At 37.3% G+C, this 23,377-nt stretch overlaps 2 protein-coding genes and 2 non-coding genes across 7 annotated transcripts in view; all 4 read left to right on the forward strand.

Annotated features, from left to right (window-relative positions):
• Positions 1–1,890: 1,890 nt before the first annotated feature.
• LOC127450451 (HAUS augmin-like complex subunit 6) lies at positions 1,891–16,669 on the forward strand. The gene is made up of 16 exons (XM_051714563.1): positions 1,891–2,394; positions 2,693–2,788; positions 2,860–2,938; positions 3,466–3,598; positions 3,711–3,855; positions 4,862–4,924; positions 5,244–5,298; positions 5,467–5,640; positions 5,809–6,002; positions 7,623–7,752; positions 8,003–8,105; positions 8,184–8,262; positions 8,380–8,524; positions 9,806–9,904; positions 10,620–10,746; positions 15,132–16,669. The coding sequence occupies exons 1-16, from the start codon at positions 2,285–2,287 to the stop codon at positions 15,827–15,829; spliced, it is 2,430 nt and encodes an 809-aa protein (XP_051570523.1). The 5' UTR covers positions 1,891–2,284; the 3' UTR covers positions 15,830–16,669.
• LOC127416787 (small Cajal body-specific RNA 8) lies at positions 10,417–10,547 on the forward strand. Its single transcript, XR_007893173.1, has one exon. It is a non-coding gene; the product is annotated as a small Cajal body-specific RNA 8 (non-coding RNA).
• On the forward strand, positions 12,817–12,937 carry LOC127416794 (small Cajal body-specific RNA 8). Its single transcript, XR_007893175.1, has one exon. It is a non-coding gene; the product is annotated as a small Cajal body-specific RNA 8 (non-coding RNA).
• A 287-nt stretch (positions 16,670–16,956) lies between the features above and the next one.
• Positions 16,957–23,377, forward strand: part of LOC127450404 (DENN domain-containing protein 4C-like) — a 124,491-nt gene continuing 118,070 nt past the window's right edge. For all 4 annotated transcript variants that reach the window (XM_051714498.1, XM_051714517.1, XM_051714508.1 and 1 more), the window contains exon 1: positions 16,957–17,188. The gene's annotated coding sequence lies outside the window, so the exon portion shown is untranslated. The remainder of the gene's footprint in view (positions 17,189–23,377) is intronic.

Raw genomic sequence — 23,377 nt, forward strand, 5'->3', positions numbered from 1 at the left:
ATGTGACTCCAGTAGTTAAATCCATAGGCCCAAACCGCACACTTCTGCACTATTTTACATCATTTTGAAGTGAAAGTAGTGTGAGTAGCATGTCTACACTGAAAATGCAACAAAAAGAAGTGTACTACGAGTACCCGGACGATGCACTTTTTCAACCGTCAAAACAGAGTGTGGAATGTTGGACACTTCGTGCACTTAGTGTACGCGGCTTGCCGTACATAGCAGAAGGGGCGGAGTTACCGGCAGCGATGGTGATCTGGCAAAACAATTGTAAATAAATGACAATATGACAACTAGTGAAACTTCTGTGAAGACAGCACCTTACAAAAGTAAGTTAAACACTTTACCATCATACCATGCTGTGTGAATATGTATATTATTTGAGATAAAAGTGTTAAACTGAGGGTGGATAGTGCGCTAAAGCTAGCGGCAACACAATGCTTGGGTTTGAAAAGTCACTTCCGGCAGCTGTTAAATGGCGAATGCTTCCGTGTTGTAAAAAAACGTTAAGTGTTCCATTTGGGACGATACTACACTTTGAAAATTCATACACTACATGGCTGAGTGCATAGTATATTTTGTAAGTGCATAGTGCATAGTGTGTCATTTGGGACACAGCTCATATCTTCAGAAGTGATATGATAAATGTGGGTGAGAAACAGATCAATATTTAAGTCCTTTTTTACTACAAATCTCCACTTTCACTTTTTGTAAGTGAAAAGAAAGTAGAGATTTATAGTAAAAAAAGATTGAAATACTGATCTGTTTCTCACCCAAAGTGATTGCATCACTGCAGAAGACATATATTGAACCACTGGAGTCGCATGGATTACTTTTATGCTGCCTTTATGTAATTTTTGGAGTTTGAAATGTCTGGTCACAATTCACTTGCACTGTATGGACCTACAGAGCGGAGATATTCTTCTAAAAATCTTCATTTGTATTCAGCAGAAGAAAGAAAGTCATACACATCTGGGATGGCATGAAAGTGAGTCAATGATGAGAGAATTTTCATTTTTGGGTAAATTTTCCCTTTATCATCAGTGCCCTGCAGTGTAAAATTCTATCTAAAACCATTAAAATAATTCCAATTATTAAACTGGAAATATTAATTGACAGACTGCATAGAATATTTAAACATTCAAAAAATAATTGGTCGCACAGCAGGGCTATTTAAGTGAACTGCAAAAAAAGATTATAGCAAATGAATAATAAAAAAAATAAAAAAATGTATATAAAAAAATATAGTTATATTACCGACATAAACAGTTACAATATCTTGATTAATAGTAATATCTTGATTAAACAAACAATGTATCCATATTGAAAAATACATTATTAGTAGATCTCTCAAACTGCTATTTATGTTACGATAAAAACTTTATACAATTACATTTTTATATAAAAAGTGTATGTAGGTAGTGTATGACAATATAGGAAGTATACACACTACAGCTAGTGTGGTGTAAGTCAAATGTAGCATATTCATGAAACATTTTTTTTTTTTTTTTTTTTTGCTTTCTTATTTATAACATTTTTTCCAAACAGGTGCTGTATTCTTTGATTTCCTGGAGGATGTGTATGAAACTTGGCCAGGATCCTAAACATTCTTTCTTAAGAATATGAAAATTTCCCAAAATAATAAAAAGTAGCTACTAACTAACTAACTAGCTAAATCAGCATTGTCTTTATTGTCCTATACCTAAATGTAAAAATCACAAAACCTAAAAAATCACTGTAGGTCAACAAGTGGCCACCTGCTCACTGTTAAATATTTTCTTATCGCTTTCCGTAGGAAGAACTGCAACGTCACAGAGGTCCCGCCCAAATTCAGTGGTCGTTCCAATACATGAAATGCTCTTGCGCTCTTGTCCACATGGCACATGTGAACGCTGATTAATAAAGAGACTGAACGGACTGAATGCGCCTATCTGAATGTAGTTGACGCCATCTTGCTTCATCCAATCAGTGTTGTATAGACATCATTATTAATCTAGGGAACGAGACGGTAGTGCCTGTGTTCTGAAACGCCCCGATGGATCCTCGGCCGCTGTAAACGCCCTCAAATAATTTGGCGGTTAGACGGAAGTTGCTTCGTTGTTGAATATATGTGAACATTTTATTTAGTGTGTATTCATTGAGTCGGCGTCACCGAGCCGTAATAACGCATAATATGCAATAAATGGGTTATAATTGTTAGTTCGCAAACTGTTTGTCCACTAAATCCTTGAGGCATAAGTCGTATGATTCTCCTGCTAGTTAGCCTACTACTGTAAAAGGCGAGATGTCTAAACCGCACAAAACAAACGGTAAATATTTATGGTGGTGCCTCATGAGCCTCGAGTTCAGACCGGATACCGCTGCGAAAAACATCAAACATCTAAATCTGGGAATGTAAGTCAATAATCTATCAATTTTCTTCATAACGGAATAGTTATCTCAATTAGCTAATTGCCCTCATTTAGTGTGCTGGGGGCTTTTAAAGTACAGTTTGGATATGTACATAAATATGTAAATCTTTCAACAGTAAAATGCCACACCTTTTGTTTTGGTTTTTATTTTACTATCAACCAGTAAACTGATAAATTATGTTTCGTAAATTTTACAAGAATATTTGTATTTGTAGTATTATAGACGTTTATATACAGTAATTTCCCTCTCTTGAGTAGTCATTGTTTTTTTTATTTGACAGGAACATGTTTGACAAGCCAAACAAAGAGGGATTCTACATTGTCAGTCACTTTTTATTCGAGAAACTCAATCCCACTCATGCTCAAGAAGTCTTCAGGTAGTACTACTGTACAACACTGTTTTGCTATCATGTCTAGCTTGTATTACTGAGATTTTTTTGTTTTATAGGCATTGCTGGCCAGTTTGGGATCACAAATGTGATGCTGAGTTTCGTAAAGTGACACTGGGTTGGCTCCAAGAAATAGCGGTATGTGTATTTGGTGTGCTGTTAACAGTTTTCTGCTGGTTTTGTGTCTTTTGTATGGGTAGAGACAAGTTAAGGATTAAAAAGCAAACGTCTAGAAGGATTTGTATGGGATTAGATATTAGACATCAGAGCTGTTGGAACTCTGCTTTTCTATAAATAAAAGCAAAAATACCAAAAAAAGACCCCAAAAGGTATCAGCAGTTGTTTCTGCCAAATGCAATTAAAATATTAAATGCATTGCTAACCTGATGGGGTGAGCCTTTATAGCCTCTATATTATTGTATCTCACTATTTAAAATAAATAAATAAATAAATACAATGTACCCTTATTGTTATTGTTTTATACATTTGTTAATACACAGACTGAAAGTGTTGCATGTAAAACCATGTTGTTATGTTTGTCTTGTTCATAATGCATGTTAATTGTAGTGATGCAAAAGGCACTTTGTGGAAACGCTAAACTAAGAGAACACACAACCTTTGACTTCATATACTGTACTGAAATGATATTTTCTCTGTGTTTCTAGAATGAGGAAGGTAGCTCTTTTCCCAAGGTGGCTGCATCACATTTGCTTTCCCCTTCTGGACCAAGATTTATCAACCTGATGCTCCACTTGGCCAAACACATTATGCTGAAAACATTGAAGACATTTACCACAGGTATGTTATTGATAATGTTATTTTTATTATCCAAGGATCAAATTGTGATGCTCAGGTTGTGTTTTCAGTTTTTGTATGATCATGTTCTACATTTTGTCACATCAACTCGTAGATGACACGTGGACACCAGAGGCTGCTGCAGTTCCAGCAAGTTCACAGGCGTTGGAAATGAAAAGATTTCAGGTGGTGAAGAGACAATTCCAGAGAGTGACTGTAGGGCAGGACCGTCTCATTCAAGACTATCAGAGAAGAGCTAAGTGCGTGGCATTTGTTACTTTTTTCTTTTTCTGTTTTTTATCTGAATGCTTTGTATATGGTGTCTATGAAATTGCTTACTTTAAAGGAAACTTTGTATTTCTGTTGTGGATCAGTTTCCACAATTGTGGTTATTGAAAAGTCCATATTGGTCAACCACTAGCCAAAATATCCAAAACATGTACATTTTTATGAAATTTTTGATTTTCATACAGTTTTTAAATGTGCACTCAGTAAGTTTTTGGCTCTTATTTGTTCCAGTAGTACCAGTGGTTTTGTACTTTACACTGACAGCTATCGTCTTGGATTCACAAAGTTTGTTTACTAACTTCTGTCTCTTCACACCAAGATGTTTGTTTATGTTCTGTTTTGTTACTTTAAGTTTGTGTTTTTCTCCATCTCATACTACACACATGCGTATAATGGACATTCTTGGATTCAGTCCAAACAAATTTTCATATTGTAGTGCAGTGGACTGCGACCGCACTGCCGCGACTCGCAAGCTCGTGTTCTCGCTTGACGTCCCGCCGTTCGTCCATGATCTGAGCCGTGAGAGCTGAAAGTTGTAGCGGTTTGTTTCATCACTCCAGGAGGGAACTTTTTTTTTTTTTTTTTTATCAGGGACATTTTATCCTTCCACTTGCTCTCATTCTTTTTGGCCTGTCTGGTGGATCACAGTCCTGCTGATCAATACCATCACTCTGGACAATACTGTTGACCTGGGTTCCGTTGTTGTCTGTAATATGGATATTGTTTGGTTTGCTTGTTTTGTTTACATGTACTTTTATGTTTGCGCATTGGCTGAAAGCACTATATAAAGTAAACATATTATTATTGTCATCATTAGTTAGTGGTAGTAACACAGTCAATTGCATGACACAGTCAACTGCATGTATAAAACTTTCTTTAACTAGATAAAACTTGTATACATTACTAGTTGTACTCTTGTCTAATATTGAGGAATAAACAGAGAATATTATATTGACTTACAATTTGCTTTTGTTTCAGAGGTTTGGAGAAGTCTTTGAGGGCCCTTGATGCAGAAGATGCCAAATATGATAATAAGCTTAAGTAAATCTGCTTTAAAAAACATTTTACTTGGCTTAACTTGGTTGAAATAAATTACAATTGCACAGATGGGGGGCCTGGGTAGGTCAACGAGTAAAGACGCTGAATGCCACCCCTGGAGTCGCAAGTTCGAATCCAGGCGTGCTGAATGACTCCAGCCAGGTCTCCTAAGCAACCAAATTGGCCCGGTTGCTAGGGAGGGTAGAGTCACATGGGGTAACCTCCTCATGGCATTCTAAATTGGGGAGAAAAAAAAATAAATTGCACAGATGATTTTTTATAATTTTCACTTTATTTAAAGCAATATGTTTCTTGTTTGTAGAGAACACAACAGTAATGCAGATTTGCTGGGAGATATTCTTGCAAAAAGTCAAAAGGTTTGCACAAAATGTCTTTGCTCACTTCTCATTTGCTTTATTAATAACAGCTTGATAATTGTATTAATAATATTGCTCCAATTTGACCTCGTTCTAATTTCTCCAGTACCACTCCTTTAATTTTTTTGGTTTATATTGGTTTATGTTTATGGTGGTTAATTTTCTCAGGTGCGAGGCCTTTGGGCTGAGACAGACAGAGTCTTATCTACCCTTGAAGGAGAGCGAGCAGTTGTGGAGAGTGTGATCCGTGGACAGGTAGACCAGTATACCTTGGATGGGAAGGACCTGAATGTAAAGATACCTACAGTTCTGCTTGATAGAATGGAGCGGCTATCACACCAGGTGAGTGCTACAGGGGGAATTAAAGGCTAAGAAACACTTTTTAATATAGATAAGCATGAAACATTTGAAACAAATGAGAAATGATTCAAGTGATTTCTTTCTTAATTGGTCAGTATTTGTATTTTGGTGTTTAATGAAACTTGATGATGTCTCTGTCTGTGTCATTAGTCCAGTGTCGGGAGCTTGTATGAGGGAGGACAGCCCGTGCTTGTGCGTTTGCTGGAACTTCTGAATGAAGGATTGGGAATTCTCAGTGAGGAGAGGAAAAGGATTGTAAGACCCACTACACAACTCAGTCACCAGACCCTCCAGGAACATGCTGTGCTGTTCAGTCGCTCCAGAGAGAATCTCAAGCTTATAAGGTACCAGAAACATAGTTTAAATGCATTTGTCTTTACTGTCTCCTTTTCCTTTTAAACATTTAGGATATGATTTTTAAGTCATTGTTAAGTTAAAAATTATTACTCCTAGTATCAGACAAACTAGGATTTGTAATGCAGAACAACATGCTGATAACTTATAAAAACTAGCTCATTTTAAAAACCCAACAACGCAAGAAACGCGTTTACGAGTTTTTGACATCAAAACATTAATAGACATACACAAAAGTCATGGTAACATTGAATAAGTCACCAGTAAAAATGTTTGCATAGCGAGATCAGGGTAATGGGCAAAAATGTAGGTGTGTCGATCGGTTTTTGCTTAAACTGTTTATAACCCAATTAAAGAACACAGTTTAAGGCATTTACGTGACCTCATGTTGTTGGTTTATTAAGCATAATCGGAGTAAGATTGTGCTTGTAAATGCGCTTATTGGGCCTTATTCATGAAACATGAGCAAAACATATTTGTGTGCAAATGCATTTTCATGCAAATTATCCCATTAAATTGAATAATTAAGGCCCAGTGTCACCTTAAGAGATAGTTCAACCAAAAATGAAAATGATCTCATCATTTACTCACCCTCATGCTATCTCAGATGTGTATAACTTTCTTCTGCTGAACAAAAACAAAGATATTTAGAAAAATATCTCCACTCTGTAGGTCGTGAATGGTGGCCAAAATTTTGAAGCTCTGAAAAGCACATAAATCCATTAGACTCCAGTTGTTTAATCCATGTCTTCTGAAGCGATCCAATCCGTTTTGGGTGAGAAAAAGATAAAAATTTAACTCCTTTTTCACTATAAATCTTGACATCAGCAGTCTCTTTGCCAATCATGATTTCAAGCTCGATTTCACTATCTAGAGCCATCTATCACTCTGTGCATGCGTCAAGCGCTAGGAAGTGTAATCGAGCTTGAAATCATGATTGTGCCTTGAGACTGCAATGGCAAGATGCACAGTGAAAAAGGAGTTATATTTTGGTCTGTTCTCACCCAAAACCGATTAGATCACTTCAGAAAACATGAATTAAACCACTGGAGTCATATGGATTACCTTTATGTTGCCTTGATTTGCTTTTTGGAGCTTCAAAAAGTTTTGGTCACTATACACTTGCATTATATGGGCCCACAGAGCTGATATATTCTTCTAATAATCTTTGTTTTTGTTCAGCAGAAGAAAGAAAGTCTTACATATGTGGCGTGGTGTGAGGGTGAGTAAATAATGATAGAATTTTCATTTTTGGGTGAACTATTCCTTTAAAGTTTGACTGTGAACACAGGTTTCTGATTTGATTCATGTGTTGGCAATTCAAATATGTGACCATACCCTCTGGGTCCACACCTGAATTAGAAAGCCGTTAAAAGCAGTGAAGGGATAGAATGACTTTTGACTTAATGCTTTTACCAGTTATTTAGCTTCATAACACAATAATCGTTATGTTTCAGTTTGTCACTTGATGAAGTTTTAGTGTCTGGAAGGTAAAACTTGTGACCATCCTCTTAAGTCATTCATTTTAGGACTCATTTGGATTACATTTTCTTTGAGATGTTTTCACACATTTCTAGGTTGGTATTATTTACTTTTTTATTCTCTTCCAGGCGTAAACTGATCAAAGAGGATGCACCAGAAATCAAGAGCTCCATTAGGAGGCTGGAAGAGGACTGGGAGAGGAAGTGGGCAGAGTGTTTGATAAACATGCCTCTGACCCCTTTTCTAAAGGAGGAACCTGTAAGCCTGTTTTTGTTTAGCATTATGATTTTAAATCTTGACTGTGAACCACTGTTTGCTTTATTTCTGGCCATAGAGTTTACTTCATGTTTCTGAAACACTTTGCTATGCCCAAATTACAAAGCAGTACTCACACATCATATGCTTATGATCTTGTCACTTTAAGCATTTACTTTGGTGCTTTTTATTAATTCTTTTAGTCTGAATGACTTACTTTCTGGTTTCTGACTTGTCTCTGTAATTGTAACAGGTTCTTGACTTTGTTTCCCCAATGGCCCCACTCTCATTTGAGCCAGCTTCTGAGGCTAGCTTTAAGGCTAGCATCCTCTCCCAATATTCCAGTATGCCAACTGGTAAGTTAACAATTTGGGATTGTATTTTGTATCTTTTTTTTATACCTCTGGTGCAAATGTCATGTTTTCCTCTTTCAGAACTGCTAGAGCAGACTTCTAAAAGAAAACCAGAGATGACGGAGAAAACAGAAGTCCACCTGAAGCCTGAAGTGAAGAAGTAACAGAGCTCTTCTGTTTTTGACCATTTGGAAAGAAAAGAGGAGAAAAATGACTTTAATCTTTAGCATCTTTTTATAGGAATACTCTGTAACTCTCCCTTCCAATTTCTCAACAGCACGTCATTGCCAGCTGAAGATAAAGGAGTCCTGCTTTTCTCTGACTGCTGCTTTTCCCCCAAACAAGCAACTTGTGATACTCCACTGTGTGAAACTTCCTTGATCAAAGTTCAGTCTGTTGTCCAGACACCCAGTCCCGTACAGGTATTTTTTTCTGGTTAAGATCTGTGATTTAAGATGTAATTTAATAATCACTGAAAGGAAATTAATAAATGTAAACTGGCAGCAACATCAAAATTGCATGCACATAATACAAGGGTTCTGTTCTGTTTGTGCTTCCAGTGAATCAATCGCCAAAATGGACATTGTTAAATTGTCTATTCCACATAGTTTGAGAATGTTCCGGGTTCAATAAAAGTTAATGGAGATTATTTAGCATAGATGAGCCAGGTCTATTAAAATAAATGGGAGAAATTGGAACTCTCAACCATGGAGCTCTGAACACCCAACGGTCAATGGATGTAGAAAGGAAGTCCTGCCTTAAAGTTAAAAGAGCCAATCACCTTTTAGATACAGACATCACCTATCAATCAACTCTGGAACTCGCATGCGCATTAGCTATAAAAGCCAGGAAAATTGTTTTTTAACGTAATAAGAGGTAAAGAATCACAATTTATGATACCAGAATTGTTAGATTTTATTGCTGATTTGAAATATGTTCTTTGATCGTAATCTTGACCAACCGTTCTTTGTCCATTCAAGTAGATAGCTGCACTGGCATGACTGGTAATAGCCTCCCAAGAGCGTTCCAAAGATGGCCAGTAGTGGACTGACTTGCTAGAAAGACTTTGAAATTAAGCTCAATCGACAGCATTTGTGACAATGTTGATTACCACAAAACAATATTTTGATTTGTCTGTCCTTTTCTTTAAAAACAAGCAAAAATCAAGGTTACAGTGAGGCACTTACAATGGAAGTGAATAGGACCCATTTTTGCAGGGTTTAAAGGCAGAAATGTGAAGCTTATAATTTTATTATTTAATTCTTCTGTGAAAACTCATGTATTATGAGCTGTAAAGTTGTTTAAATTGTAATTATTACAGTTATTTTAGGATTTGTTGACTACATCATGGCAACAAAGTTGTAAAATTGGCTAACTTTACACAGAAAAGGTTAGCAAGCGATTTGATCACTAAAGTCATGTTAACACATATTGTTTATGTCTTGTGACTAACCCTATTTTTGAAATAGTGAGTATTTTAATGTTTATGAATTGGCCCCATTCACTTCCATTGTAAGTGCCTCACTGGAACCTAGATTTTTGCTTTTTTTTTTTAAAGAAAAGGAGGGGCAAGCCAAAATTATTTTTTGTGGTTATCAATATTATGCCACAAAGGCTGTCAATTGAGCTTAACTTGTATTGAACCAGGAATATTCCTTTTTAATGTTCTTCAGCATGTTATAATTTGCATTTTTCTCCCATAGGCTAGCCACAGGAAAAGTCTGCTCTCAAAGACAAAGACCTCTGTCATGAAGAATAAGGCACAAATTCTAGATTTGGAATGTGACAACTTGGCAAGTCAAGTACGTGTTTGATGTGTTTCAAGTGCACAGGGAAAACCTGGGGGAACCTAGAAAACAGTGTACAGGGGATTCTGTTGATTCACTCAGAAGAGGCAGTATTGAGTTGTAGATGTGAAATATGCCATATACCACAGATTAGGGCTGGGTACAAATATCGATTTTTCGATAATAAACATCTTTGTTTGAACAATCCTGATATTTGATCTTTTACTTTAAAGTTTACTTGAGTTTTGGTTGTTGATTATAAAAACTGGTTGGTAAATAACAGTTGAACTGCATTGTTTGATCCCTGTGGTTAATTCTTAAATTTTATATTTTCGTAATGGATGATGTTTACCTGTATAATTTACAGCATTAGCTAAGAGAGAATTTCTTTCATTTGTAAGCAAAATGGATATATACCCAAATGAATCTGAATTGTATTGGAATTGAATCAGATTACCACAGATAGTTGAAAACTTGCTGTTAATGCTGTGGCTGCAGTCTAGTTGAGTGTGTTGTAGGTTTTGCTCTGGGAAACTGATACATGGGCAGTCCTGAGCAGTGCTTTGCCCATCACAAGTTTTCCCTATATCAAAACTGCTCTCTGATGACCGGTGCGAATTGAGGGAAATCGCCACGGACAGATACGGGGCAGACATTCCTTTGCTTGAATTATCACGTTACACAAATGAAAAAAAGGGTAAAAAACTTCATTGCCTTGTTTGGTTGTTAGTTTGCAGAGGCTGTGATCATGAGTCCAGTAAATGAAAGGAGGGATGTGGACCTGGGGCAGTTACTGAATTCCATATCTGACCCCTTTTCGACTAGGAAGCAGCTGTGCCGTACCCCTGAAAGTCTAAGTAAGTTTTCTCCTTAAAGGAATACATCACCCAATTCTCATCATTCACTCACCCTCATGTTGTTCCAAACCAGTATGACTTTCTTCTGCAGAAAACAAATGAAGATATTTAAAAAATATATATATACAGTGCATCCGGAAAGTATTCGCAGCGCTTCACTTTTTCCACATTTTATTATGTTACAGCCTTATTCCAAAATGGATTAAGTTCATTATTTTCCTCAAAATTCTACAAACAGTACCCCATAATGATAACGTGAAAGGAGTTTGTTTGAAATCTTTGCAAATTTATTAAAAATAAAAAAATGAAAAAAAATCACATGTACGTAAGTAGTCACAGCCTTTGCCATGACACTCAAAATTGAGCTCAGGTGCATCATGTTTCCACTGATCATCCTTGATGTTTCTACAACTTGATTGGAGTCCACCTGTGGTAAATTCAGTTGATTGGATATGATTTGGAAGGGCACACACCTGTCTATATAAGGTCCCACAGTTAACAGTGCATTTCAGAGCACAAACCAAGCCATGAAGTCCAAGGAATTGTCTGTAGACCTCCGAGACAGGATTGTATCGAGGCACAGATCTGGAGAAGTGTACAGAAACATTTCTGCAGCATTGAAGGTCCCAATGAGCACAGTGGCCTCCATCATCTGTAAATGGAAGAAGTTTGTAACCACCAGGACTCTTCCTAGAGCTGGCCGCCCGGCCAAACTGAGCGATCAGGGGAGAAGGGCCTTAGTCAGGGAGGTGACCAAGAACCCGATGGTCACTCTGACAGAGCTCCAGCGTTTCTCTGTGGAGAGAGGAGAACCTTCCAGAAGAACAATCATCTCTGCAGCACTCCACCAATCAGGCCTGTATGGTAGAGTGGCCAGACAGAAGCCACTCCTCAGTAAAAGGCACATGACAGCCCGCCTGGAGTTTGCCAAAAGGCACCTGAAGGACTCTCAGACCATGAGAAACAAAGATTGAACTCTTTGGCCTGAATGGCAAGCGTCATGTCTGGAGGAAACCAGGCACCGCTCATCACCTGGCCAATACCATCCCTACAGTGAAGCATGGTGGTGGCAGCATCATGCTGTGGGGATGTTTTTCAGCAGCAGGAACTGGGAGACAAGTCAGGATCAAGGGAAAGATGAATGCAGCAATGTACAGAGACATCCTTGATGAAAATCTGCTCCAGGTTTTGTCCTGTTGGAAGATGAACTCAAGCACACAGCCAAGTTAACAAAGGAGTGGCTATGGGACAACTCTGTGAATGTCCTTGAGTGGCCCAGCCAGAGCCCAGACTTGAACCCGATTGAACATCTCTGGAGAGATCTGAAAATGGCTGTGCACCGACGCTCCCCATCCAACCTGATGGAGCTTGAGAGGTCCTGCAAAGAAGAATGGGAGAAACTGCCCAAAAATAGGTGTGCCAAGCTTGTAGCATCATACTCAAAAAGACTTGAGGCTGTAATTGTATTGCAATACAACAAAGTATTGAGCAAAGGCTGTGAATACTTATGTAAATGTGTGCTTTTTTTTTTATTATTTATTTTTTAATAAATTTGCAAAGATTTCAAACAAACTTCTTTCACGTTGTCATTATGGGGTATTGTTTGTAGAAGTTTGAGGAAAATAATGAATTTAATCCATTTTGGAATAAGGCTGTAACATAACAAAATGTGGAAAAAGTGAAGCGCTGTGAATACTTTCTGGATGCACAGTATGAGGTGCTTTTATCCATACAATGCAAGTTAATGGGGATCAAAACTTTAAAAATCCAGAAAGCATGTAAAGGTAGCGTAAAAGTAATCCATCCAATTGGATTATTATATTCCATATCTTTGGGTGAGAAACAGACTTAAATATCATAATGAATCTTTACATCCGGCCCAATTAGAAAATAATGCAGGCTTCAAGACAGTAATGATTTGACGCTGCATGGAATTACCAGTTACTCAAACCCAGTATCATTACACATCAAGAAGGTGTGGCATTTTTCATTTTCTAGTTTACCATTCACCTTTTGGAGATTGCAGTACATTTACAAAAAAAAAAAAAAAAAAAAAAAACGTTTTTGCTCTGGGAAACTGATACATGGGGAGTCCGAGCAGTGCTTTGCCCATCACAAGTTTTCCCTATATCAAACCTGCTCTCTGATGACATGACTCTGATCGCCATGGACAGATACGGGGCAGACAGTCCTCTGCAATGATTATAAGGAGGTTATACAAATGCAGAGTAAATAAATAAAATGTTTATTGACTGTCTGATTATCAGTTTGCAGAGGCTGTAATCATGTACAGCATGAACTAACCTTTTAAAGGATAGAGTGACCATACATGGTATTTTCCCAGAGATGTCCTGAAAAAAAGCATCCGGCCGGGATTCCAAAATTGGCAAAAAAATGTTGGCTTTGTCTTCAATATTGATGTGCTCTCTCCAGTTAGGACTATCATACATTTGTATATCCGATACCGCAAAATCACTTTTTATGTTCACGTGTCCTCGTGATTAATTCTGGCTGAAACGGCAGAGCATGCACTATTTCAAAGCACTTTTTTCTACCCACACACACACTCTCTATCTCGCCCGCCTACCTGCTCTCTTTCTCTGCGCATGCCAGAGTACTCTGCCGCACTCAGCCAGAAAAATCAATATCGTAAGTACACTTAAAGTACATTCTCCAATTCTGCAAATAATTAAATACACCCGTTTTATCAGACCCGCGCTTGCCACCCATTGCTATTCTTAACTGAATGTCGAATATACACTCACCAACCACTTTATTAGGTACACCTGTACATCTGCTTACTCATATGATTATCTAATCAGCCAATCGTGTAGCAGCAGCGTAATGTATAAAATCATGCAGATATGGGTCAAGAGCTTCAGTTAATGTTCTCATCAACCATCAGAATGGGGAAAAAAATTTGATCTCAGTGATTTAGACAGTGGCATGATTTTTAATGCCAGACAGGCTGGTTTGAGTATTTCTGTAACTGCTGATCTCCTGGGATGTTCACGCACAACAGTCACAACAGGATGTTTACAACAGAGTGTAAATAGAATGGCACGAAAAACAAAACATCCAATGAGTGGCAGTTCTGTGGCAAAAATGGCTTGTTAATAACGGAGGTCAGAGGAGAATGGCCAGACTGGTCCAAGCTGACAGGAAGGTGACGGTAACCCAAATAACCACACGTTACAACAATTCTATGCAGAAAAGCATTTCTGAACATACAACACGTCAAACATTTAGGCGGATGGGTACAGCAGCAGAAGACCCCTCCAGGTACCACTACTGTCAGCTTAGAACAGGAAATTGTGGCTGCAGTGGGCACAGGCTCACCAAAACTGGACAGTAGACGATTGGAAAAATATCGCCTGGTCTGACAAATCTGTATTTCTGCTGAGGTACACAAATGGTAGGTCCACTGCAACCTCAGTTTGCTGCTCTTGGCTGACAGCAGTGAAACCCAACGTGGTCTTCTGCTGTTGTAGCCCATCCTCCTCAAGGTTCGACATGTTGTGCATTCTGAGATGCTATTCTGCCCATTACAATTGTACAGCGTGGTTATCTGAGTTACTGTAGCTTTTCTGTCAGCTCGAACCAGTCTGGCCATTCTCCGTTGACCTCTCTTATCAAGGCGTTTTCGTCCACAGAACTACCGCTCATTGGTTTTGTTTTTTGCACCATTCTCTATACACTCTAGAGACTTCTGCATGTGAAAATCAGCAGTTACAGAAATACTCAACCAGCCCGTCTAGCACCAACAATCATGCCACAGTCTAACACATTTTTTCCCCATTTTGATGGTTAATGTGAACATTAACTGAGGCTACTGACCCATATCTTCATGATTTTATATATTACACTGCTGCCACATGATTGGCTAATTAGATAATTGTATGAATAAGTAGATGCACAGGTGTACCTAATAAAGTGGCTGGTGAGTGTATATCAAGACATCAAATATACTGTGTATCAGGGAAATTTTAACTATGATGGATAAAAATAGACCATGATGGAAATGTTACAACGTAGTCCGTCAGATATTTGTAGCGCAACTGCTGTAATTGGCCTGTATGCTGGCACTTGTGTGTCATTGAAATCAGAAAATACAATGAAAAAGAACACCGGTTAGGCAATGTGAGGGGAGACACAAGCCCTGTGTCTCCATTCACATACTATCAATACTAAATATGTGACAAGCACAAAACGTTAGCCAAAGGAGAGTTTGTCATAATTTTATCTTCAGGTGAGTTCAGGAGGACTGAAAATTGTGACTTGTAGTATAAACATTACTTTTTTTTTTTTTAATGGCATCTGATCTATTATATCTCTAAATACGTGTGCGTGTGTGTGTTTTTTTTTTTTTTCTCTCTCTCCCTAAGTTAAGGATGTGAGAAGTTCATGGAGAAAAGCAATTGAGGAAGGCACGGTTGAGAAAAAACAAGCATCCTGGAATCGACATGACAGCCTCTCTTGGCTCAAGACTTCCCCAACCAAAGAAGAGATGAACAGCCCTTTCCACAAACCAAGTCCAGAGCCTTCTCTCGTATTTGACTCTGCAGCTACCATTCCCCAGTGCACTTCTCCTCCTGTCCAACAGGGAGCTTCTCTCCACTCAACTGTGTCATGGGACGCCTCACAGCTGGAGGCTCTTGACAGCCAAAGCTCAAGTGATGTTATTAAATTTAGCATTGCTCAAGAAGAGCTCCCAGAACTTTTTGACGATGATGTGTCGTTCAACAGCGATGTGGATCTCAACCGATCCATCGACAAGGAAAGCGATCAAGAACTTGTCCTGCCAATGATTGCATCACATTCTCCTCTTGGAGAATTTCCCCTGCATATGGCTCAGATGTGCTTGGAGACCACCTTAGATAAAGCCTCTTTCAAGGACACCAGCTTTGAGAAGTCTGATTTCAGGTCCCTGGTACATTCAGGGAAAAGCCAAGATTTGAATCGCTGGGCTCGAGATGAGAGGCTATTCTCTCTTGATTTGGACAAGCTTGAGAGTTTTTCCCCTCCTCCGTCAGAGAAACTCGCCCTGCCAAGTTTGGTGAACTTAACTCTAGATGAATACTAACGTATATTTAAAGGTATATTCTGGGTTTATTACAAGTTAAGCTCAATCAACAGCATTTGTGGCATAATGTTATTACCACAAAAATAAGTTTGGGCTTTTGAATCCCTCATTTGATAAAAGCAAACTTTGGGGTTATGGTGAGGCACTTACAAAGGAAGTGAATGGGCTCAATCCATAAATGGTCAAATTCTCCCTGTTTCAAAAGTATAGCCACAAGAAGTAAACAATATGTGTATTAACATAATTTTAGTGTGAAAATCGCTTACTAAGTTATAAAATTGTATAACTTTGTTGCTATGAAGACCTAATGCAGAAACAACCTTAAAAACAACGATTCAAACAACTTTACAGCTCAAATAATACAGAAGTTTTAACAGAGGAATTAATGCAAGTGCTTTAAAAAAAACAAACAAAAAAAAATTATAAGCTTAAAATTTCTGCCTTTTAAACTCTCCAAAAATGTGCCCTGTTCACTTCCATTGTAAGTGCCTCACTGTAACCTCCATTTCTGCTTTTTTATATATATATTTTTTATGGTAATCTACATAATGCTACAAATACTGTCTTGTGACCTTAACTTGTATTGAACCAGTAATTTTCGTTTAATTAAACGACTTTAATGGTTTACATACTAGGATTGATACAATAGTATCTGCCAAAATGAATTTACTCTTTCTTAATGTACTTGACTTAGACTTGGCCTAATCATAAGGACTTGTTGATCATTTGTGAATACTTATGAAATGTATACTAAAAACATTTAGTACGTACAAACTAATTCAATTGTGCACTAATGTAAGTTAAATATTGACTAAATGTTTGTATTGCATCTTTTGTAATAAAATTTTTCTTTTTTTTTTTGCAAACCATCTTTTTATATTTGTGTGTTGTGGTTCATCGAATTTATGAGCAGTAAGAAATTAAAAGCGTAAGTATATTGTCCAGAACGATTTATGTGCTGTAAAGTGGGTATATCCGCATTAAGCCATCTGCTACTCATGGCGCGCACTTGTCTCTAGCTAGGGGGCATAAGCAGGCAGTGCAGAGCGGAAGGCAGCGAGAGAGAGAGAGAGTAAAGTATGTGGAGCAGCGAGTCACTCATGGTATGGGCGGGTCCATAAGCCTCCAGCAGTCAGCCCGAGAAACCCGAGAGCGCATCAAAGTAACAAAACACAAACATGGCGCCTACTTGCTGCTATACAGACTGACGCTGGAGAGCAATTACGTTTCCAGGAACAAAGTGCACTCGTGGCATACACTGAGAAGACGTTTTATTTTCAGTTGAGACGGAGTGGACGGGCTGAAAGCTGCAACTTGCCTACATGTCTACGCGTTTTACTATAGAGATCTGAACAGCTGGTATGTATTGTTGGGTCTGGCGAAGTTGTTTAATTTACATCAGCTGGTCGTTTCGCAGTGTCTGTTTGTTCGTTTGTTTTGTTTTTAGCTAAACGTGTCTATTTCCATGAGCCGGTCGACATTTGCATTTAAACAGTGGCTGTTGTTTGTGTGCCTCGTGAGTCTGGCCGAGTTGTGGGTGAAGTTGCCCTAGTTCGTGAAGATGCAACAGTTGGATGCACCGGAGCTCGTTCAAAGGCCTCGTTAGGAGAGAAGTATTGCCTTTGTACCAAAACATAGTGAGCTGCCTACCTAGATAGAATTACAGGGCATCATAATTGTTACCGTGCGTGCATGTGTGTGCCTAGCTGACCCAGAACGAGAGGGTGATTCTCACGAAACCGGTCAAGATAATGACCTGTTCCCACTTTACACCTAAATCGAAGGAAATAATATGCTTTGCGTAAATTAAACTTATTTACATTATTTACACTACATTAAGATTATTATTATTTTTTACATTGTTTGCATGACACACATATTAACCCCTCTCCAACTATTATTACCGAAATGTGAAAAAAAAATTATATTTTGAATTGTAAAGTGTAGTATTTCCTTGGTAGACTACCGCTTTACATTTTTGCTCATTTTAATAATAAAAAAAAACGTTTGTACATCAATTTTTGTTTACTACAGTACAATAAAAATGACTTATGTTATGGTACTGACAAACATCATGGAAAACAATTGGAATAGTAGCTAAATGTAAAACGTCCAGAGGCTTTACGGTAATGAGAATCGGGGAATTTAAAAAAATATCATTACCGCAGTGTGTAAATTATATATTATTTAAACGGATTTTTTTTTTTTTTTATCATTGTAGTACTCCCTTGTTACTGCCTTTCATTTTTGCAGATTAAAATTTTAAAAATCATTGTACAACCGCATCTTTTGTATGTAATTTAGAATGAAAATGACTTAATTACGGTAATGAAAATCATCTTACAACTGAATTGAGGGTGGGGGTGAGCTTAAGTGTCCTGAAAATAATGTCATAATGAAAAAATCTTAATAGTCCTAAATGTAGGCTTCATTTTCTTTATACAAAATAAAATTTCATATTTTTTAATTGATTTGGGTTTAAATATATCCAGGACATTTTCTTGACAGTTTTTGTGAGAATCACCCAGTGATGATGTCCAGGGAGGCAGCTGACTAGGATTTGAAAAACACAACCTTTGTGTCTTGGTGATATAAAGTGTGCAGGTGCTTTAGGGTGTGTCAGCATGCATGTAAAGTGAACAGCAATATAAGTCACATCCGCCTCTTTCTGAAACCCAGGAAGTTATGAAAAGCCAGCTCACTCCAGTCTTTTATAGTGTATATGTGAGAGTAACCGCTTGTATTGATCCTTTATCATTTCTATATGTATAGATGACCCAATATTATGTTCAGTTGACCCACATATGGTGCATTCTCCAATAATGTGTCAAAGTTTTTTATTACTTTATATCAATGTTTTTTGTTTTAAAGCAGTCCTCAGGTGGTTGTCATTCAATCCTTTTTAGCAGTAGCCTGCAATGTGTGCTGCCAATGTGTAAGGTGCAAAAAGCTTAACAATAATTATATATGTGTAAATGCAAATGTTAATTCTAATTTCATTTTAAAACCAAGACGGATGGAAATAAATTCATTAATTTGGTGTTTAGAGATTCAAATTTGATTATTTCAAACAGCAATGTCCTGCAGTATGTCATGCTACACTTCATCTAAAACTGTTTTAAACAACTTTTCTTTTTCAAATGTATAGTTATCATGCATGCAGTTTTTATGAGAGACAAGGTACTTAAAAATCACTTGTACTGCAAATGAATCTACACTGAAAACCCTAATAAGTTGGCCACTCATTTGATTGAGTAAAGTCGTTCCCTAAATTGAATTGAGTAATGGCGTCTCCAAAACTTGTGTAGTGAAGTTCGCTTAACTTGTTCATATAGAATGAATTTAACTATATAAGTTAAGGTTGCTAGAAGCAAGTAGACTTAACTCAAGTTTGATATTTAAAGTTATTGTTGCAACAATGCAATTTAATAATTTTAATTGAATGGACTCAAATTACGGTAATACACAGCTTAAAGAAGATTATTCTAGGTCAGTTGTTAAATAAACGTATTTCTCCACAGAAATGCATATATGCCTGTACTTTAGTTGCACATGCATAAGGAGAACTGAGATACTAGAGATAGCATTAAAAATAACAAGGTCCAACTTGACCAAAGTGATCATCCTAATGGTGACATCACACAAAACAACTATTTACATCAAAACAACATACTACAAAAGAGCTAAAACTTTTATAAATATTTAATAAGAACTATTTAAATGCCCCCATATGTTCCCTTTGACAAAGGAAACATAATTAAATCATTCAAGCACAAGGCATTGTGGGTATTCCCCATGGCCTAAATTTTGTACTCAATAGTTTGATTAACACTTAAAATCTTAAGTCTATGGATGCTTAAGAAAAATAAGTTCAAGGAATTTAGATATTTGAGTTATGAGCCCAAAACTTGACATTTCAAGTAATGTTTAATTAAGATAACTTAATTTTTCCAGTAATGACAAATTGTTTTTTTTGTAATTTCTATTTTTTAATTTTATCCCCTTTTCTCCCCAATTTTGGAATGCCCAATTCCCACTACTTACTAGGTCCTCGTGGTGGTGCGGTTACTCACCTCAATCCGGGCTTCACGCCTTATCACGTGGCTCACTGTGCATGACACCGCGGAGACTCGCAGCATGTGGAGGCTCATGCAACTCTCCGTGATCCACGCGCAACTTACCACGCGCCCCATTGAGAGCGAGAACCACTTAATCATGACCACGAGGAGGTTACCCCATGTGACTCTACCCTCCCTAGCAACCGGGCCAATTTGGTTGCTTAGGAGACCTGGCTGGATTCGAACTCGCAACTCCAGGGGTGGTAGTCAGCGTCAATACTCGCTGAGCTACCCAGGCCCCAGTAATGACAACATTAGTATTTACAGGTGATTAAAATGGTTGTACTTGTTGACCAGAAACATCTAAATATAAATTTTCCCTTATATAAATTTAACCTGAAATCTTGATGTTAAAGTGCATTTTCATGTTATTGTCAACTACCTACTAATTCCAAGATGTAAGTTTGTTGTTGTCATAATTTGCCAACTTTAGTATTTGCAGTGGAAGAGGGAGAGAGATTATTGTGAGGCTGCTTGTATGTAAAGCTTGTGAAGGCAAGATGTCTCTGATTGCTTCAAATTTAGGTGTTTGATCAATAGCTCTTTTGACCTTGACGTTGTCTCGATTTACCTTGTGTCTGTGAAGTGGACCCCTGTGCATTATACTGCCAATAGTGGGGTAAGATCTCTAGGTTGAAGGTTTTGTGCGCGCCTCCATGTTTGTGTGCATGTACGCTGACCTTGTGTCTCATTACATTCACTCTGCTGCACTTCAAGGTTGCGTCAGGTGACTGGAATCATTAAAAGAACAATCGTCATGAGTGGCTGACAGAGGTAAAAGTGAGGCATTATGGGTTTGATAAAAGGCAGAACATGTGGCAAAAGGGCAGGGCTGCTCAAGTGAAAGAGATATGCGAAACCACATGATAATACTGTTGGTGTGTGTTCTCTGACTCTAGCTTGGAAATGTAATCTTTGAGACAAGTGGAATCAATAATGTAATGTTTAAACTTGAATTATGATTCGCAAAGTCATGCTAAAACATCTGTAATGGTTGAAAAAATATCTAGGCAATTGTTTAAAATTTTTTTTTTTTTTACCTGAAGTCAAAATAAAAAATAAGAAATTATATTTAGCATAAAGACCAAAAAAAAAAAAAGTGTGTTTTAGGACGATTCGGTTTTTGCATTGTGACATTTTCATTACAGTTAAGAAATTTCCCTCCTAAATTCTTATTAACATAATGCTAAATATACTGCATGTATTTTTGTTTTATGTAAAAACTATTAGTACACAGATTTGGTATTGTCCTTTTTGATACTAGCTACTTTTCACACTATTTGTACATGTTAGGCTAAATCTGAATGATGAGGATAAAAGGGTAAAATGTGGTGGATCTAGTATCATTGGTAAGTCACAACCTTTTGCTATCAAACTGACATGTATAGCAGACTAAGCTGTGTTCCTCCCTGCAAATGGTGAGATAAAAATGACTGATTAACAAGTTGTCTAGCAGCTTGAAAAAAAAGTTTAGCCACTTATTGTTGTTCAACAAGTATGTGTAATCTTTATTGATGTTGACAGGTGGTGTTCTCATCCACCCACTTAAGTTCAAACATATGTGTTGATTTGTCTGGCAACATTAAAAGTAACAACAGGTTGCAGATACACATGGATCTGTTGCAGCATTTGGTACTGGTGGATTTTAGCAGAACACATTTTTGGCTGCTTAAATAATACGAAATACATAACCATTGGCATGGCAGTGGAAGCTTTAGAGGGAGGCTTGATATTTTGGAGGTTTAATGATTTCATAACATTTACATTTACGTGATAAGGTACGTTTGATCATCATTATTGTAATTATGTTACTAGATACAAGTGATATTTTGACACTGAAGTGAAGATGGCTGCAGTGAGCCATTTTGGCCAGGAGAGAAGAGAGAAGAGAGCAGGTGTTATGTTTATAATGAAAACAGATGAAAGCATTCACAGATATAAATTTGACATAAAGCTCTTCTGAAACCTTAAAAGGGAATTCCACACTTTCACTGACAAATGAAATGCCAATCCATGTCAAGCGAACTCAACCCTGAGTTGTCAGTGAAATTACTCATATGGCTTTCTGTAGACTGAAGTGAGTTGAACTGATGTGTAAAAACACCATCATATGCTTTTTGTTTAGGTGCTCTGTAGAGTAAAACATTTTAGTGTCTTTCTCTTACTCTCTCATTGATTCAGTTCCAAATAGTTTTGACGGAACTGATGAAAAGGACTGCCATTCAAAACCAGATTTATCGCTTGGGTAGTCGCTGTGTTTAATAGTGTGTGTTAGCCTAATTTATGGTGCTTGCTAGGCAAGCATCACTATTACTATTGTCCATGTTTAGGGTTAAGGATTTGAATGAACCCCTAACCTTAAAGGTGCTGTAAGCGATTTTTTTCATGGGAAGGTATGCACACAATTTTCCTACTTCCTGAAATGTATTGATGAAATAAGTGTTGTGAGAAATCTCACCTGTCTCTGTGACAGCTCTAGACTCTGTAAACAGCAAACAAAAATATGTCTGTGGGCCGCAGTCTCTGACGCTTTCTGCCTGTCAGTAATTTTGCGCGTTCTCATCGTATTGCAATTGCAGCGAATTATTGAAGCTTAATGCAATTTTTATGCCACTTTGCTCATTTGGTATTTTTGGAGCGCAGCATTTTGGAAAGGGGGCGTTACTAATCCAATTGCTCATCTTGTCTTTTGGAAATTCTAAAAAGGCTTTAATTATTGAACTCGGGAACGTAACTTATCCAGCACCTTTTGTACTACAGACAGATTTGCAATTTTTGCCTGTTAGATGATAAAACAGAAAAAAAATAAAATAAATTATATACATATTATGTTCTGAAAATGTTTAAATCTGGTTTTGACAATAATTTGTTTAATTGTCTCTATAGTGGACACAGTAGACAGTTCTTTAGCAGCACATACTAGGGTTGGGAACCAAGAACTGGTGTTTATTCGCTTCCAATTTAAAAAAAATACAAATACCGGAACCAGATGATTTTCATTCATTTAACAAAGTTTGTTTTCACTCTTGTGGAGTGTTGTTTTTATGGTATCCTTTAAATTGAACGGAAGGTTTGTTTACACTCTTGAGTGTACTTGGTTTATTGCACCAGCACTTTAAAAACTTTTTTTTGTTTTTTTGCATTATATACCAAATTCAGTAGTTCAATATGAGAGGATAAAAAGCAGGATGGAAAAGTTGTACAGCATGTACAAAAACTCTTTTGAATTGTTTTAACAGTGTCTTGAATTGGTTTTTATTGTTGTAGCATTTAAATTTTTTACACTAGCATACATTTGCACTCTAAGAACATTTTGTTTTTATAATATTTAATGGAACATATGAGAGGATAGAGTTTTTGCCTCTAATTTAGTATGTAAGCTTCGTTAAATTACATTAATTTACAACATATGTAAGCTTCGTTAAAATAA

This window comes from Myxocyprinus asiaticus, chromosome 2 (assembly GCF_019703515.2).
Source record: "Myxocyprinus asiaticus isolate MX2 ecotype Aquarium Trade chromosome 2, UBuf_Myxa_2, whole genome shotgun sequence".
Classification (NCBI taxonomy): Eukaryota; Metazoa; Chordata; class Actinopteri; order Cypriniformes; family Catostomidae; genus Myxocyprinus; species Myxocyprinus asiaticus.

Coding starts and splice junctions, on each gene's coding strand:
- LOC127450451 (XM_051714563.1), top strand. CDS start 2,285: ATGTCTAAACCGCACAAAACAAACGGTAAATATTTATGGTGGTGCCTC. Junction 2,789..2,859: donor CATGCTCAAGAAGTCTTCAG/GTAGTACTACTG, acceptor TTTGTTTTATAG/GCATTGCTGGCCAGTTTGGG. Junction 3,856..4,861: donor GACTATCAGAGAAGAGCTAA/GTGCGTGGCATT, acceptor CTTTTGTTTCAG/AGGTTTGGAGAAGTCTTTGA.